The sequence below is a fragment of the Strix uralensis genome, chromosome 3 (assembly GCF_047716275.1).
Source record: "Strix uralensis isolate ZFMK-TIS-50842 chromosome 3, bStrUra1, whole genome shotgun sequence".
Lineage (NCBI taxonomy): Eukaryota > Metazoa > Chordata > Aves > Strigiformes > Strigidae > Strix > Strix uralensis.
This window is the reverse complement of record NC_133974.1, coordinates 776,164-795,008: the sequence shown is the minus strand read 5'-3', so window position 1 is coordinate 795,008 and position 18,845 is coordinate 776,164. Positions and strand designations below refer to the sequence as shown.

The 18,845-nt window shown below is 48.6% G+C and overlaps 1 protein-coding gene across 7 annotated transcripts in view; it reads left to right on the top strand.

Moving 5' to 3' along the window:
- ASXL2 (ASXL transcriptional regulator 2) overlaps window positions 1-18,845 on the top strand; it is a 141,440-nt gene that overhangs the window by 62,570 nt on the left and 60,025 nt on the right. Inside the window, exon 1 of one of the 7 annotated variants that reach the window (XM_074861203.1) lies at window positions 10,640-10,991. The exons of the other annotated variants lie outside the window; for them this stretch is intronic. Within the exon in view, the coding sequence (XP_074717304.1) occupies window positions 10,955-10,991 (37 nt within the window). The 5' untranslated portion in view covers window positions 10,640-10,954. Of the gene's footprint in view, window positions 1-10,639; window positions 10,992-18,845 lie in introns of those variants that run through there. 7 annotated transcript variants of the gene reach the window in all.

Here is an 18,845-nt window from a genome sequence, read left to right as displayed (position 1 = left end):
TCGGTGCTCGTGGATCGGTGCGAGTGCTGATGTACTGTTGTGGGCACCGAAGGAGGGGGGGCGGGTACCTGTAATTAAAGGTATTTAAGGCCTTGACACAAGTCACAGCCCAGCACACTGCATTTCCCACCTAGGAACAGGGAATCGATTTCTTCCCGGTTTTCTCTGCCACCCGCCTGCTTTCCCAAGATTTCACCTTTTACTTTGGGCCTTCTCTGATGCTTCTGGAGGCAGCACTGACTGGGAATGGGCACCGAGGCTCTGAGGTTAAAGCCTGTTACATTTGCTGATGGCTCCCGTAGAGTCTGGGCTTGAGCCGCTGCGCTCTGCTCTCCTGTCCTGTTTTGCAGTCCTTTTCCTCATAAACCAGGCAGTAGTGGGGCGTTCAGTCCTGTGGAATATTAAATCACACACAACCTCAGCTAACACAGCAAGCGGTGGGTTTTGCTCTGCTGATGTATCTGGGTGGTTGCTGACGTTGGGCGGTTCAGTGATGTTTTCAGGATTTCCAGATTCTGGGTTTTCTACAGAAGCAGTGCAAGAGTACCAAGTGGAGGAAATGGTGGGTTTTACTCTGGTCTGAACCCTGATGTCTTTGCCCCTCTGAGGAGGCAGCGTGTCTTGTCAGATACTGTCTTACTGTTTCAGGAACAGCAGAAATCAGCACCTCTCAGCCAGTGCATGGTAATTTTTACATCCTATATTGGTAATAAACTGAAGCCCCCGTCTTGCCTGCCTCTGGTTTCAGCACCCACCATTTGACCGATGTCTGAATTCTCTCCCCATTCAAAATTCCACTCAGATACCTGCTTGTCTGCTTAGATGCTATGAGCTGAATTCATAAAAAAAAGCTGTAATAAAATGTGAGGATGTGACACGCATTGTTCCCTGGGTTGGGGAGAGTCTATTCACTAGAGTGGGGTTATTCTCCGTTAAAAATCAGCACGCTTTGTACCTTCCTTCACCCTTCAATCCCATCGCTTCCTTTCTCCTTTTCTCCCCAGTCATGCACAAAACTTCTTGGCTGAAGTGAAACATCATTTAAAACTTATTTCCAACACTGTAGGATACCTGAGTGGAGGCTCGTGAGAGGTTGAAGACTGGCAATAACCGGTGGGCTCTGCCGAAGCCGTTGGGGGGGGGGTGTGTGTTTGTGGTGGGGAGTCAGTGAACGAGAACCTGCTCTTACTGCACGGGTGCGTGAGGCTGACATGGACCAGACCCTGCCTGGAGCTTTCCCTGCAGGCACAATGCAAATAACAGAAGTATTAGGTAGAATTTTAAGCATTTAAAGCACTGTGAAAGTATAAAATGTTAAAAAAAATTTAGAAGTAAGACTTGACTCCAAATTCATCCTTCAAAAGGAAAGCTGTAGATAGTAGGGCTAAAATATTTTCATTTCTAACAAATTCTCTCAAAATATTTGGTCAGTAAGGGAGGGTTTTTTGGCTACTTTGCCTGTGTCTCCAATGTTATGGTATTACATAAAAACCTACAAGGGAACTTATGTATCTTTTAGAGAGATCTTTATGTAGAAATACATGTATACAGTTCTATATAAAAGTTTTATATGCTATGGCTGAAAAAGCAGGAAGATGTGTGGTTTAGGAACCCCAGCGAGAAGGAAGGGAACTCTTACCCTGAAACGGCTGGCAAAAGGTGCCCAAAACTCAAAAGGTGACAATAGTGGTTTCAGTATCAATACAAAAAAGGAATTTTGCTCCCCTTTGTTGTCTGGTACTGCTAATTTTTCTTAGGAGTGGCAGTTTGACCTTTAATAGAGGTCATATTGTCGTAGGTTTTAATGAACTGAGGATCATGAACTACCAGTGATTAGCAAATTAGAAATGATCAGTAAATTAGCGAAGTAATTCTGCTCTGCCTGTTACGGAGTGTTTTCCTTCTGTTCGAACGCCCGCCCTCGGGGACTGTGCTCCTTCGGCTGAGCAACTCGGTTACTCACGAACGCGCCGCTTCGCCTCATGCCAAGACGTCCCAGATTTTGTGGGGAAACGTTTTTTCTCCATAAGCTTCCCTTTGAGGAACTTGTGAAAAACAGCGTGCCCCTTCGCTAAAGCAGGGCTGGCTCTTCTGGGCACTGGGGTTTTGGAGCCGCAGACGGATGGAGCAGCTTCTGGACTAAAGAGGGGCTGAGCGGAGCCTTCGGCTGCCGGCGTTTGCCCTGTGCTGGGAGGGTACGACACAGCTGACAGCCGGAGCACATCCTTTCTGTATTTAAAACCCGGCTTAAGTCCCGCCAGCTGGCTGGCAGTGTACAGCATCTATAGGTGAATCTCTCCCAGTCTGTGCCTGGGAGCGCAGCCCCTACACCAGCCGCTGCGGGTCTGTAGCAGACACAAGCAGAACCGCTCTGCCTCGCCGGGTGATTTTATTGCCTCCGTGCTTGGTTTCTTAGTGACACCAGAGCGAGCACAATACAACTTTTAGCATGTGTGCCCCAAGCCTGGTGTTTTTGGAGTGTTAGACTTGCTGGGTTTGCTCAGCAGCTTTGTGCTACACCTCCAGCAGGTCAAGGGAGGGGATTCAGCCCCTCTACTCCATTGTGGTGAGACATCCCCCCCCCGCCCAGTGCTGTGTTCAGCTCTGGGGGCACCAACATAAGGACACGGACCTGTTGGAGCAGGTCCAGAGGAGGCCACAAAAATGATCAGAGGGATGGAGCACCTCTCCCATGAAGACAGGCTGAGAGAGTTGGGGTTGTTCAGCTGGAGAAGAGAAGGCTCCAGGAAGACCTTATTGCGGCCTTTCAATGCTTAAAGAGGGCTTATAAGAGAGATGGGGACAAACATTTTAGCAGGGCCTGTTGCAACAGGACGAGAAGTAATGGTTTTAAACTAAAAGAGGGTAGATTTAGACTAGAAATAAGGAAGAAATTTTTTATGATGAGGGTGGTGAAACACTGGCACAGGTTGCCCAGAGAGGTGGTAGGTGCCCAATCCTTGGAAACCTTCAAGGCCAGGTGGGACGGGGCTCTGAGCAACCTGATCTAGGTGAAGATGTCCCTGCTCATGGCAGGGGGGTTGGGCTAGATGGCCTTTAAAGGCCCTTCCAACCCCAAATATCCTGTGAGTAGCTGTGGTGGATATTCATGAGACAGCCAGTGCCTGGGTATGTACGGTACCTTGTTGTTTCACCCCCCAGGCACTAAACTGGCCTCTCCCCTCTAGGTTCCCCTGTGCTGCTGCTGGCAGAGGTGAGCTGGTAGCAAGCTAGGAGTCGGGTTTTTAGCAGCCTGGTTGTCCACGAGCAGAGGACAGGAGTGCTTGTCTTGCTGCCTGCCCGAGCGGGTCATGTCCTGCTCACACGAGGGAGACAAGTGACTCAGATTTGTAAATCCCCAACGGAGTGGACAGCGGTGAGACAAGTCTCAAAGTCCAGACATTTATTACTTCCCACAATGTACTAATTGGATACATGATAATTGGCTGAGTATATAACGAGTTGTGGCAAGCAATACAGTGTGCCTTGTGTTGCTTAACGGCAGTGAAGGAGAAGGGGAAAAAGGAAAGGAGGGAGATGGAGGGAGCAGAGGAATAAAAATCACCAGTCTGGGCTCCTCCATCCCGCCAGCGAGGGTTCCAGGAGGCATCTGCCTTCTTCACTTCACTCTCCGACCCCCCCTCTCCTTGCCCCCCCTCAATTTATACCCCCTCTCCTTGGGTCCGTCCCCTAGGTTGACCCACACACCTACGTATCCCGTGGATGGGGAGGGGTCAGGTGTTTCATGGGATGATGTAATTAGCATGATCTTGTTAGTCTTCGTTAGCATATCCAGGGTGTTCACTTTAATACACCTTCCGTGGATCACGAAGCAAAGGTCATTCACCGGACAGATGCCCCTTGAGACTTGACCAGGTGCCCCAGAGCAGAACCGTCCTGTCCCCACAGGGCTCCCCCCTCCAGCTGCCTCCTGTGTCACTGGGGCAGCCTCATCAGCTTCGACCTCCCCACCACCCACCCCGGCACTGGAGTTTCATTCCTTGCGAGTGCTTGAGACATTCCTCAGCTCGGAAGCCTCCACTCCCCCCGCTATCCTTCATCTCTTGCTCAGGCTGTTGTTCTCAGTCTTTGTTTCTCACAGGCCTGTTTCTTTCCGGACATATTTTTACATGTTGTCTCTCACAGAGTGCCACGTTTCAGCTGTCAGGGTAAGGCAAAAAGAGAAATAATTTGCTTTATTTATTTGCTGTTCAGCCTGAAACACTGAAACGTCCCGGACAGGCAGAGGGGAGTTCTCCCAGAGCAAAACATACCTTTACACTGGGGAGCGGGTCAGAAGTGGGGGTAGGTGGTACATCAGGGCACGTCGTCAGATGGTTCTTGTGTGGTGCAAGTCCGAATGGATGTAACGAACCCTGTGGTGGTGCTCAGTGCTGCGGCGGAGTTGCCAGCGGGCGGAAGGACGTTGCCCTCGCCTTGTCGGAGAGCTCGGCCTCCACCCCCTTCTGTCTTGGTTCACAGTAGGATCAAGAAATGGGTGGTTAAAATACACATCTCCATGTCTCATGGGGGAGGTGGAGCAGTGTTTCTGCATGTATTTAAGTCTCAGAGGTCAGTTGCCAAAGATGACAAACATGAATTTCATGCCTGAGAACATACATCAGCCATGAGCTGCTTCGTACTGACTGTTCCCCAGTAAAATTAAAATCTTTCTTAACGTACTGATGTACTGTAACTGCGTGTCCAGCTCCACGCTGCTGTCTCCAGAGAAGACACCGTGTTTGCACCCTTTGGAAGGTGCAGGCTGAGCGCTGTGTAGTGATTTACTCCTCCTTGACGTAGCTTGAGTGGTGCGCTGAGCATTTCTGCTCCTTCTCTTGCGAGTGACGAGCTAAGTCAACTGAGAGGGAAAGAATACGGGATTTATTTGAATGCTGATGTTACCAGAGCTGAGATGAAACTTCTTTTCTTTGCAGTCAACTTTCCGCACTTTTCCATATTAAAAGAAAGCGCTTTCTTTTAAATACTAAGTGGTTGAGGCCACCCTGACTAAGAAGAATACAATGGACAATAAGACGTGTGTTTGTGTTGTACCATATACCATGTTGCTTTTTTTTCAGCGTTATGTTGATTTTTCTTTTTTATTTTCTTGGGGGCTACCGAGATTATCTAAAGCTGATGATACAATCACTCCGCTGGTGGGTAGGTAGCAGAGCAGGATGTGCCTCACGTCTTCGAGCAAACCCAACTTCATTGCTAGCCATGACTCTCCTCTTATTTAAGCTGCGTGAATTGCTTGTAAAAGCTGCAGTCGTGACTGTGTTGAAAATAGGGATGCTTTTCTAAAGAAAACAATGTATGGAGGCTTGTTCCAGAGCTGTACAGCTCTGGGCACCTGCCAGCAGCACTCAGCACTCGGGTGCAGCAGCTCCCTCAGCACTGGGAAATGAGGATGTAGCAGGAGCCCGAGGAGCCCCGCGGGACGATTGGTGCCAGGCTTTGAGGCTACAGAGCTGGTCTTGGTTATCCTTATTTCGTTTTTCATGAGTAATCTTGGCTATCCTTATTTCATTTTCTGAATCTTTTTCGGTTGTGCTGTATCTTTTCTGAGATGGGTGGGTGGAAATGCCCGTACGCTTCAAAACATGCGTGTTCTGTGAATACACAGAATGATGTCTGTCCTCTCTTATTTTATCTTCTTACAACTCTTAATATTTTTTTGCTTATTCCTTTCCATCATATTCTGTTAGTCTGTGCTTTTTTTGACCTTTGATGAGCATTGAGTTGATGTTTTCATCTGTGCCAACTCTGGGATCCTTTTCCTGAGCATCAGTAGCCATTTCAGAGTTATTCTTCCCTTTGGTTATTCCGTTGCCTTCTACCTTCATGGAGTCCAATCTGCTGTTTTGGTGGTCCATGAGGTCCTTTTGCAGTTCTCTGCAATCAGGTTTAATCTTTTGTTATGCAGAAAAATTTCTTACGCCTGCAAGCTGTGTCTCCTCCCCATCACATGTATTGGGTGGTGTGGGTGGTCGCACGCGTCCTTGGACACCCCACCAGTACCCCCCGCCGTGGGGAAGCCTGGCTGGTTCTACCTCCTGTTAAATTTAATCAGTTATTAATCTGCAGGATTTAAAGATCTGCAAGACTTTACTCTGTTCTTAAACCAGAGAAGTTTATTTCTAGATCTTTAGTCATATTTGATACGTGATAACCACTTTCTCTAGGAATCTGTTATGGTTTATTTAAACGATGCCTTTGCCACTGCCACGTGTTTTATCCTTTTAGATGCTCCTTTTGGTTTCTTCATAATTTGTTTCTGTGTTTGTGTGGTTCTCCTTTTTATGAAGTCAAGTCTTGCTGTGACACCACATACGGCATTTTTCAGAAATTTCTTTGTAGATATAAATGTTTTCTTTATTAAAAAACCCCAGCAAACAAACCAAACAACAAAACCCCAAACCAAAAGTACTTTGTTCAGCTAGAAATCAAAAGTATCGTGCAAGAATAAAATTTTATGGCCTATATTACACAAAGAACATTCAAAGGCATAAATGATGTTGCCTGGTTCTTTGCTCTTTAAAAGGTTATGTGGTGATGCACTGTCCTACTGACACCTGTGCTCGCGGGTTCTGGCGTGACCTTCAGATGCATGTGAGTACCGATTTTGCTTTGTGGGGAGGGCAGAACTATGAACGGGCATTTCTTTGTGTAGGTCCCGGCCAAATGAGCTGCTCTCACCTGAGATAGCATCTCCTGTTTCTCTTAACCTGTGGCTGGCTGGTTTTGCACTACGCGCATGCAGAGCTTGGATTTTGGCTTGGGATAGTAGCGGATTTTCACCAAGAAAAGGTCCAATCCTGCCAGTTCTGGGCACGCCTCCTCCTCCTGTTGTGGGTCAGAGCCCGGTGGGACTGGGGCGAGCCCGCTCTGGCGGGCAGGAGGGTCTGGGGGGAACAGAGGTGCAGGCAGGAGCGCAGGCAGGAGCGCCTGGTGCCCCCGAAGCCATGGAGGGGTTTACCTCGGTTTGAGAAGCCTGTGCTGTTGGGACTTTCTTTCCTGATAAGCTCCCTCTTACAGCAAAATCAGGAGATGGAGTGGTGCGGCGCGGCCGTGCGTTATCCCTCTGCGCCAGGGGCACATTTGCTCCGTTGCTGTGTCAGTGATTCACTGTAGGAAGGCAGCAACCGCACCAGGGGCTTTCCCCCAAGGGCTTTTTGCTGCGCTAGCTATTTCTTGAGGTTTTTGTTTTGCAGCACGTGTTTCCTGTCTCTGTTATTCTCCTTTTCCTCTTTCTCGCCTGGCTCCGTCGGCTGTGGCAGTGAGGCTGGAGAGCAGCGTGCCACCTCTGCCACCCCGCTCGCTGGGAGCCTCCCGAGCTCTCCAGAGATCCCTGGGGACTCCTGCAGGGCTTTTTGCCAATCAGCATGTCTTTTTGGTGTCCAAGAAAGTAGCAGTTTGGGGTTTTTTTTATGCTAGATAGTTTAGACTTGCTGCCACTCAAGTGCCCATTAAACTCCAAAACGTGTCTTATAAGCACCTTTCCAAAAGCAAAAATGCTCCAGAATCATGGAATTGTAGATGGAATTTAGGTTGGAAAAGACCTTTAAGATCATCGAGTCCAACCGTTAACCCAACACTGCCAAGGCCACCACTAAACCCTGTCCCTAAGCGCCACGTCTACGTGTCTTTTAAATCCCTCCAAGGATGGTGACTCCACCACTGCCCTGGGCAGCCTGTTCCAACACTTGACAACCCTTTTGGTGAGAAAATTTTTCCTAATATCCAGTCTAACCCTGCCCTGGTGCAGCTTGAGGCGTTTCCTCTTGTCCTGGCGCTGGTTTCTTGGCTCAAGAGACTCATCCCCCCTCTCTGCACCCTCCTGTCAGGTAGCTGTAGAGGGCCATGAGGTCTCCCCTCAGCCTCCTCTTCTCCAGACTAAACCCCCCCAGTTCCCTCAGCCGCTCCCCATCAGACCTGTGCTCCAGACCCTGCACCAGCTCCGTTGCCCTTCTCTGGACACGCTCGAGTCATTCAATGGCCTTTTTGGAGTGAGGGGCCCAAAACTGAACCCACTCATCGAGGGGCGGCCTCACCAGTGCCAAGTCCAGGGGGAACAATCCCTGCCCTTTCCTGCTGGCCACACTATGGCTGGTACAAGCCAGGATGCCATTGGCCTTCTTGGCCACCTGGGCACACTGCTGGCTCATATTCAGCCAGCTGTGGGAATGTCTTCTTAATCTCTTTTTTTTTGGTTTTTTTTCCCTGCAACATAAGTTTTCTTCAGAGGTTTAAAAGGAAAGCACAAAAGCTGAAAGAACGAGGCATGTTTGGTGCACTCCAATGAATAAATGCCATCAGATGCCCGATGTTCATTTTGAGCGAATGAGGTGTCCTGACCGCTTGGTGTGAGACACTTGGTGTTACTGGTCTGTGCCAGTCCAGGTGCTTCAGGAGGGATTTTAAAAGTACTCAAAGAAGCTTCTTTGCAAAAAATGTCTTTAAAAAAAGAAAAGATACACTAACCTTTCGAAAAACCTCCCTATTTATGTGCTGTTTTCCCTTCCTGGGTATGGCGATGGAAAGGGAGGTACGGGCAGAGTCAAGGCTCCCGTGTTAACAGCAGAGTTGGAGGCTTTCATAGCCCAGCTTGGCGCCGGGAGGCTGCTGTAGGCAAACAGCCAGTTCCTGAAGGATGCTTAACAGCAACAGATTTAAATTAATACCTGGATTGTTCCTCCTTTCTCAGGAGGCTCGTTTGATATTTGGTGCAGCTGTGCCACACGGTGGAGGAGCTGTGAAGGCACCTGCAGTGGGGGAGAGAGCCTTGGTAGGGATCCTCCGGGAAAGCCATCTCTGATCAGGCAGCAAACGGGAACCTGCTCGCTTGTTCTGGGAAATTAAATGTGGCTGAACATGAGGCTGCTGGTATCACCTTGGCACTAGCTACAGAAACCCATGTGCTTCCACCAGACACGTCAAATAGCGTGTCCTACATACCTATGAGATTTTTTTTTGGGGGTTTGGAAACAAGGCTTGTGCTTTTGATGTCGGTCTGTTCCTAAACTGTAGCTTCTGAAGCTGATTTCATCCAAATGTAGATGAGTAGCTGGAGGAGTTACAAAGATTATTAAGTCCCTGCTTTTCACAAGAGTCAGTGGGAAGGGAGAAGAGGCAGTTCCTGCTCCAGCAGTGCAGCAGGCTGTAGCGTGGCCTCGTGTGAGGGTACACACAAGGGCGATGCAGCTGCCCCAGCTGCAGGAGAAACTTCTTCTTCAGCTCATCTCCTTGCAGACATTCAAGTCAGTTGATGCCAGGACACAAATGCACAGCAAACTGGACTTTGCATGTTCTAGGTCTCATTACTTCATTTTGCTATGATAGCTCTCAGTCTTCTGTCACTAAGTAAGATGCCTGGTTTATCTTCCCAGCTTTGTTTCTTGGCTGTAACATCACTTTACATGAAAATTAAATGATCCAAAACTGTTGAATGAGATGAAGTAAAGTACTGTGATGGCAAATGGTTCAAAAAATCTTTGCGTGGAACATTTTTAAATTCTAGTATTTGTAAGACATCTTTCATTTACATGCTGTAGCTCGTTGATATTTTAGAGACAGTAATTTTCACTAAGTGGAACCCACACTTCTCTCAGTTTAAGTTTCTCAAAGTGCAGACCAACTGTACTCCGAGAGCTGGTGGTTGTGCCTTGAAGTCCACAGGGAAAAAAATTGTCTTTCATTTTTAGTATTTCATTACTTTATGCGTCTGAAATGATGCTTTTGGTTTCCTCCAGCAAAACCTGAGGTTTCGTAATCTTGGTGTGTATAAAAACTAACTTGTGTTTAATATTCAGGGAGTTGCCATGAAAAGCAGAATGAAAGTAGAAAGTGCAAACGGCTTCAGCTCCCTCCCAGCCGCGGCTCATCTCCGAGTCTGGCAATCGGTAACGTTTGAAAGTGGAAGTGGGTGATCCTGCACCTTGTGGGACCTCCTGGCCACGGCCGTTCTGACTTCGGGGGATATGAAGTGTGGCGTTGGTGCTGGCAGCTCCCCACCTTGGTGCCTCCGTGCCTCTTACTGCTGTTTTCTTCTACAAGAGTAGAAGAGTTTCTACTCAAAGCAAGTTTTAATTTGCTACGTTTTGTTTGCTCTGCTCTAAAGTAAACAGAAAAGCACTAAATTCCAGTTAGAAAGATTCCTTCAGCGTTGAGCTGTGTAGCATCAGCTCTGGAATGCAGCACTCCTACACGGCCGCTTCCTGGACTGTCTGTGTGTACATGAAACACACTAAAGCCTCCTTCCCCGTGAAAAAAAAAACCCAACCAAATCTAGTCACTTAAATTCACGAATAGCCCAAATTCAGCCAGAATTGTCTGGTGGCATTGCTGGGCTGCTGGCCATGTTCCCACCTGGGTGATGGTTGGGACAGGGTTGGCAGCATCCTCCGAGCCCTTTGCAGTCCAGCCGACGCCGCGAGGCTGGGTGGGAAGCAGCACTAGTCCAGGGTGCTGCTGCTTGGCTGTGCAGGGCTCGGGGAGGCTCGTTTTTATTGTCACAATACGGAATTGTGATAAAAATCAACAAAGTGAATGCAAACTGGGGTAGGCAGCGACCAGATGAGCTCTGTGCATATTATTTTGCTTAGAGGCTTTGACTGGAGCTCTTTGAGACTGCAGTTTAGCTTAACGTGACATTAGTTTTGCTCATATACATATAAAACAGGAAGCGCATTCAGATAACATCAACAGCCACTTCCTTATATGTACAAAAATAAAGTGCTCTGACAGCAGCAAAACTGACACTTTGATTTTAGACAGGATAGAAACCTTTGTGCATTTGTAGACCCACATGGGCATTACACGGCACCAATCAGGAGCAGAGGGGAAAAAGTTTAAAAACAAGCCCCGTGCATTATTGCATCTGTGCCGGAGCAGACAGCGGGAGGGAGCCAGGAGCAGCTTTGATTGTGGAGCTTAAGCAGCAGCAGCAGCGATGTTCATGGAGCAGCTTTATGGAATTCCCTGTGAAGGTAAGATGTGTTGTTTCAGCAGGCAGCTGTGGTAGATTCTCAATTTTGGGGACGAAACGGGCGTTTCTCTGGCCAGGGTCACTCTGTGCTGATCGGGGTGAGATGGCCACTGCTGCTTTGGCCTTGAAGCAGCTGCTCGGCTGGAGTTTGATGATGAACACAAAGCTTTTTTTGGATACAGTACTTGTGAAAGGATGCTGGCAAGGCTCCTTGGGTTCTGTGTTGTTTTAAATCATCCTGAAACTTAGTATGAACGCCTCAATTCTGGCTGCTTCTATCACCATTTGGCTAGAATGTGTTTTGTAGGACAACTTGCAAGTGGTTTGTTGTAACGCACCCCGTGAACATGAACTACAGCTGCTTGGTGTTGTTGTCTGTGTGCACCTTGTCTGTACACCCGGGGTTGGTTGAGCTCAGGGTTACCAATCTAGTCCATCCTTATGGTGTCTGGAAATAAAATGTGTATAAATTAGTCGTGTTTCTGTGATCAGCTGCAAAGCTTCGGCTGAGTGGAGTGGAACCATGATTGGCGCCTACACCTGGCTTTGCAAGCTGGTACGAATCAATAAAAGGCGTTTGGTTCCAGTATGGAGCTGCCCAGACTTTCATGGCTTCTGATGATGAAAATGACTGGCAAAATTGGATTTTCCTATAATTTCTGCCATGTCCCTGGTGTACCCTTTCTAATCAGAGTCAGAGAAGGATCTTGTTTAGCTTCTACAACTGACACCTCCTGCGAGAGCCGTTGCAGTAACAGGTCTCTCCTCTGGCAGAACCCAACCTAAGTTCACTGTATTAAAAAAGAAGAAAAAGGGGAAAAAATATCAGACGGTGAAGTAAACTTTAAGAGGAAGGGGGAGACACACTAGGCAGGATTATCGATAATTCATACAACAGCCACGTCCCTGTGGGTCCCTCGTGGCTCCCAGGCAGTCAGAATTTTGTTTGACCAGATTAGTGGTCAAAGTGAAAAGTAACTATATTTAGCAAAATGTCATTTACTGAAAATAGATTGGAAGATTTTAGTAAGGTTAAAACAGGATATCACCATAAACTCCTTTTAAATAGGACAGTGAAGGAAAAATATCAAACTCCTACACTACGTTCACTGCCAACGGCCCATACTTAGGAAAATAAGAAAATAAGAATAAGAAGGAAAACACTGACATTTTGTGCGTTATCTTTTAGTATAGAGGAAAACCTTGGGAGCCTGGACGCACAGAAATACGGGCTCGCAGTTGGAGGACATGACCTGCTTTGACTACTAGAGCTTCGCTGTGGCGGCAGCTCGCAGCTTCCTTAATTAACACCTGCGGCCCCATCACGGCGCTGCCTCCAGAAAGCGCTTTGCTGCCGCACGCCCGTAACAGCTGCTAAAAAAAATTTTAAAAAAAAGAGTTCTGTTTGGGTTATGTCATTTTGTTTCTTCCTGCTAACGATTTGGTAGAAATATCAGCTTTGCTAAATACAGCCAATTCCTGCTTGCGCTCGTGACTCATGAGGAAGCTGTTTTCCGAGTATCACATTATGCAATTCACCAAGGAATCTGCAGATGCAAAGCCAAAACCGTTTCGTTTTCTTTTATTTAAGTTAGTGTATCTTCAATTTAGGCTCGTATATCATAGTATCCAGCTTTCGAAGGAGCTGCAGTCTTTCCTAATGGGCTGTACAGCCTCCGAGGGCTTACTCTCTAGCAGTCAAGAAGCTGCATTGCCATTAGACCTCACAGCAAGCACGGTATTTCTGAAGTCGCTCACCTGTGGCTCTGTGTTTGATAGGCATTTCAGACATGTAAAAAAAGGGGTTATAAACTTAAAATCTATGGTAGAAGGTTTTTTTTGGCATGAGTTCCCATGCTTGAGTTTTCCTCAGCAACTAAAAATCATAAGGCTTACTGAAGAAACGACAGATCAGTTTTCTGCAGGCCCCCTTCAATCTGTGCTTTTACTGAGTGAACTTTTGTGATGCTTTCCCAGCACTTCAACAAACCCGCAGCTTACGGCCTGGGCCTGACTAAGCTGCGCTCAGAGCCTGGTTTACACGCCAGCCTGCTGCTCATCACCCTGCAGAGCTCAGCCCAGCTCCTGCTCCTCTCCCGTGAGGAGGGCTGGCCAGAAGCTGTTGTTGCCCTTGTGTCACTCGGAGTCGGTGGCATCGCAGTGCTGTTTGGGGCAGCCCTGGGCGTCACTCCTGCCCGGTGTCCCTGACCGATGTGGGGAACACAGCCCTTTCGGGGTGCTTATTCCCATAAGCACAGTATTTCTGAGGTGCTGGAGGGCCCCCAAATATTTCCACTGAAATGTAGGGAGGTGCTGTTTGTAAGTCCCTAATTTGTTTTGCAGAAAACTGAAGTGAGCAGTCATTTAATACGCCAGACATTTTTCAGAATGAGCCAGGGATTCTCACCGCCCCAGACAGGTGCTGTTTGGCCCCAAAAGTGCCTGTTTGAGACTCGGTTGGGCCCTGCAAGGGCTCAGCCGCTTGCATGAAGTATCTGGGAAGGGTGCGTGGTGCTGTGAGCAGCAATCCCCCATGCTCAGCCCCGTCCCCGCGCCCTCGGGGACATCCACCGGCGCTGGAGGGGCCTGATGGAGGGGAAGGATTCAGCCGCAGAGCTGAGAGCAAAGAGGAATTGAAAGCTGTTGCGTGTGGCTGCAGCTGCGCCGGGCGAGCAGAGGAGCAGTAAAACCGTGTCTGAGTCCTGAGCTTTGCTGTCCTAATGCATTTTGATTGTGTTCGGTGGGTTTCTCAGGTGCTCCTCTGAGCTAGAGGCTTAGAAAAACCCGGTGCATGCATGTTTGAGTCGCCGAGCATCGATATTGTTCCATTTAATTCAGACCAGACCTTGCAGCTAGTACTGTGTTAGAATTAGAAATACAGAATCACAGGATCGTCTAGGTTGGAAAAGCCCTTGAAGCTCCTCCAGTCCAACCATGAACCTCACCCTGACCGTTCCCAACTCCACCAGATCCCTCAGCGCTGGGTCAACCCGACTCTTCAACCCCTGCAGGGATGGGGACTCCCCCCCTGCCCTGGGCAGCCCATTCCAACGCCCAACAACCCCTTCTGTAGCGAGGGACGGGGCAGGGGCACATCCAGGCATTTCCCTGCCCTCAGTGTGTCTCCAGCTGGCAGGAGCTGAGCACTGACAGGCTTGGTGGGGGGGCAGCTCACTGCCCCAGAGCGATGGAAACGCTCTTGCTCCAAGCAATAGTCTCCTCTCGGTGACGGTCCATGAGGACGTACAGAAGTTGGTCGTGCGAGTGTTCAGGCGGGGCGGGGAAGGTTTCGCCGCGTGGTACCCGCAGAAGACAGGCTCAGGTCCCCCCTTCTGTCGCCAGCGGTGTGGGGGTGCACGCGGGGAAGCGTGTGTGGCCCTGGCTGAGGGCGGGGGCTGCTTTGGGAATGAGCTTTCTCATCCAGGTTGGTTTTTCTCCTGTGTTTTCTTCTGGTTTGCCTTTGAGATTTTTACAGTTCGTTCTGGCACTCCAGGTCAAACAAAATCCCGTGGCTTTGCCTTTCAGCCTCACGTACCGTGTCACGTTCAATTTTTACCCACAAAAGCGTGAGCTGGGTGCCTCTCCTCTCCAGAAGCAAAGGTTGTCTGTGACCTGCGGCTCCTCTAAGCCCTGTGATGTAGGAGAAAGGGAATACAAACTCAAAAATAAAACTTCTCTTCACAAGGAGCCATGTGGAGAAGACAAGGGGCAACGGGTGCAAGTTGCACCGGGAGAGGTTTAATCTTGACATAAGAAATTTTTTACAGTCAGAGCGACCATTCACTGGAACACCCCCCCAGGGACACGGTGGTGTCCCCATTGTTGGAGGTTTTCAGGGTGCAATTGGACAAGGTGCTAGATAATCTCATCTGGGCTGCCTTTCCCACAAAAGACTGGACCAGATGAGCAGGAATTCCTGGCTGAAGGGCTCCTGGCCCCCAGCCCACCGCCCTGGTGTGGTTGGCATCTTGGTGCTGGTCCTGCTGGCCAAGGACCCGCTTTGCTCTTCAGAGCAAAAAGCACGTTCAGGAGATGTTTGATCCCTCTGCACGTGAAGCCGTTTTTGAGTAAAGCCTGAAATTCTTGTTTGGGATCTTGATGGGATCCTCCTTTAACCTCTACATCTATTTTTTCCTTATTCCCTTTAATCTTAAACTTGTTCTGTATTGAAGTTTGACATGGCGCTGGGGGATCTGTGGAGTTGAGAACGGTCAGTGTGACGTTCATGGTTGGACTGGAGGAGCTTCAAGGGCTTTTCCAACGCAGATGATTCTGGGATTTTGTGAATCAGTACTGGGGTTTTTTTGATCCACGTGTACTGTGATACTGAGGTTGTGTGACTTCCATGTCTGCATGCAGAAAAATCTTTGCTGGGATGGGTTGGTGGTTTTTTTGAAGGCAGAAATCATGATGCTCAGTACTGGTGGTCTGAGAGCTCAAGGTCTCAGGAAGGACAACTCCAGCTCAGTCTCAGGTGTCCTCACTGAAAACTCAGTGTGCTCAGGAACACCAATAGTGAGTCCGGTCATAGTGTAGGCTGGTGGTCTTCTCCAGTGTTGATCAACAGCAGTAACCCAGAGAGAAAGGGCAGGAAGAGCACAAGAACCCGACAAGTGTGTTGACACGTCATCCCAAAGTCTCTAACTCTTGTGTTTGAATCTGAACCGTTGTTCTGTTCGCTTTACCGTGCCATCCAGGATTTTACAGAGCCCCATCATCTCACATTTCCAGGCTGAATGACCCTTCTCGTTCCTTGTTTGAGGGCTGTTCCATCCTTGTTGGGCTCTTCCAGCTCACCTGGATGCATTTAGAGCCAGTATGAAAATGGCACTTCAAGAAATAGGTGCATGGATGTTTTGTTTCTATTCTGTATTTCTTCCCTGGTAACTCCCATCATTCTGCTTGCTTTGATCACTGTTGACCTGAGGCTTTTGTACAAGTGTTTATTATAATATTGCGATAACATTCCTCTATGGCCATTGTCCCCTCTCCTACAAGTTGTCCGTCAGCCCATGTGTTTTTCCCTGAATAACTTGGTATCATCAGCAAACTCTGCCACTTCACCGTTTGCTTATTTTTCCACCTAGTTTATGAATATGATACTTGTCTATCTTGACAACCTCCTGACGTTCTTTGCTCTCAGATACATTTTTGCTCTACGTGCGTAATACCTGGGAGGTGCAGCCAGGACACGGACTACGCAGCAGTGGAGGCTGGTGGCGTTCAGCCACGCAGGCTGACTGTGACATCTTAGGGCTCTGCTTCCTTCTTTCACTGTTGCAGAAACCATTAAAAAAAGTTTCCAGAGAGACGTGCTAAGGAGATGTGTCACTGTGTAACTCAGGAATGCTGGAGGGAAACCAGATTAAACTGTATGTTAGTGATTAGAGCACCAGGTCGGCCCTTCAAGAAGATGAACCGTCTCACGCGATAGAGTTGCTTGTGCCCGTGAAAACCACGTTGCAGGAGCAATTACACTGTCTTGTGTTTGGGGCAGAACCTGCCACCCTTTGAGAGCTCTGTTTATTTACATAGACCGGGGTGTATTTTAGGCAGCTAGGCTTTACAGCTGGGAAGCGCGCTGCCCCTAGCACGTCGAGCTGCGGTAGCAGCCCCGGCTCCATGCAAATTGTGTCTCTAATGGGACTTGACCATGTTATGGTGTTTGTCATAAGCACACTGAATTTGGTTGAATTTCCTGTCCAGCCATTATTTAAACTAAGAACACTATGTATAAACTATATATATATATATATAAATACCTCTATATAAATAACACCCCACCTGGAGTACTGCGTCCAGTGCTGGGGGCACCAACAGCAGAAGGACACGGACCTGCTCGAGCGGGGCCAGAGGAGGCCACGAAGATGCTCGGGGGGCTGGAGCACCCCCCTGTGAGGACAGGCTGAGAGAGTTGGGGGGTTCAGCTGGAGAAGAGAAGGCTCCGGGGAGACCTTAGAGCGGCCTCCCAGGACTGAAAGGGGCTACAGGAAAGGGGGGAGGGAATTTTTACAAGGGCATGTAGTCAGGATAAGGGGTAATGGCTTTAAACTGACAGAGGGGAGATTTAGATGAGATCTAAGGCAGAAATTCTTCCCTGTGAGGGGGGTGAGGCCCTGGCACAGGTTGCCCAGAGAAGCTGTGGCTGCCCCTTCCCTGGCAGGGTTCAAGGCCAGGTTGGACGGGGCTTTGGGCAACCTGGGCTAGTGGAAGGTGTCCCTGCCCGGGGCAGGGGGGTGGCACTGGATGGGCTTTAAGGTCCCTGCCCACTCAAACCATCCTGTAATTCAATGATACATACATACAGACTATTGAAACGCAGGGATGTGAGGAGTCTTCATAACTGCTATGGGTATCGTACAGTGTTTGCCCAAGTGACTGAAAACATCTCGTTTTATCAATAGAGGATTAAAATGTTTTCAGCCTTACTGAAATTTAGCTTTTAAGAAATGGATAACAAACATTCTAAAAGTCCTGGCTGGGTAGCGCTGCCCTGTGCTTACCGCAGGGGAACTGGCATTTCTCCTGCACTTTGCTTTTCAAATAAGTACTGGCCACGTAACGGCCTCTTTGTATTTTTAGCATCAATAGTAGCAAAGTTCTAATGTGCAGTGATTGCTACCGGCTTGGTAGTCATCTTCAACTGTGAAGGACTCATAGAATCACAGAATCACAGAATCGTCTCGGTTGGAAAAGACCTTGAAGATCATCCAGTCCAACCATTAGCCTAACATTGACAGTTCTCAACTATACCATATCCCTAAGAGAAATGTCTAATACATTTTTTATTTTAATTGCTTGCTTCGCTTCTCCTCTAGAAGAATTTTCCTACTCTGTGTTTCCGCTGGATGATGTGGTTACCTGTGACTTACTGATGGGGTAATGAATGTCTCTGTAATCACAGAATCCTTCAGGTTGGAAAAGCCCCTCGGGATCATCGAGTCCAACCCTCAGCCCGACTCTACAAAGTTCTCCCCTACACCACATCCCCCCACAGCTCATCCAAACGACCCTTAAACACACCCAGGGATGGGGACTCCACCCCCTCCCTGGGCAGCCTATTCCACTCTCTGACCACTCTTGCTGGGAAACATTTTCTCCTCATGTCCAGTCTGAACCTCCCCTGTTGCAGTTTAAAGCCGTTCCCTCTTGTTCTGTCACTAATTCCCTGGGAGAAGAGACCAGCACCAACCTCTCTACAATGTCCTTTCAGGGAGCTGTAGAGAGTGATGAGGTCTCCCCTCAGCCTTCTCCTCCTCACACTGAACAGTCCCAGCTCCTTCCATCGCTCCTCACAGGATTTGTTCTCCAGACCCTTCACCAGCAATGATCCACAGTTTTCAGTTGCTCTTTCTCAGCAACATTTTTCCTACCAGTCAGATTTGCTCATGTTTTCATCCCTCGTGGGAAATGAGATCTTTTAAGATGAAGTACGTGTGTGAGTGCGTCAAACTGTCTCTGTCCTTACTGGCAGCAATACAGGCTCACTCCCTGTGCCCTCAGCAGTTTGCCATCTTCTAGCCCAGTGGTTAATTCTCTTCCCCTCAAGACATGGCCCACGGTAATTTCCTGACTTACAGAAGTGTTAAAGCTTTTGCTGCATGAGCTGCTGTCTTTAAGAGTCTGCAGTTTCTTTCCGTATATTATAGACAGACTCATGAGACCTACCCTGCTGGTACCACGTTGGTTCAGAAGCAGCTGATAACTCGGGATAAACTGATCTGTGCGAAGGCGGCGGCTGTGTGTGATGCAGATGCTTTCCCTCTCCTCTCTGCCCCCCTCGCGGTGCCGGTGGCACTCGGGACCTTCCCATTCCTCCCGCCAACCTCACGCTCTCCTCAGGAGCCGATGGCAG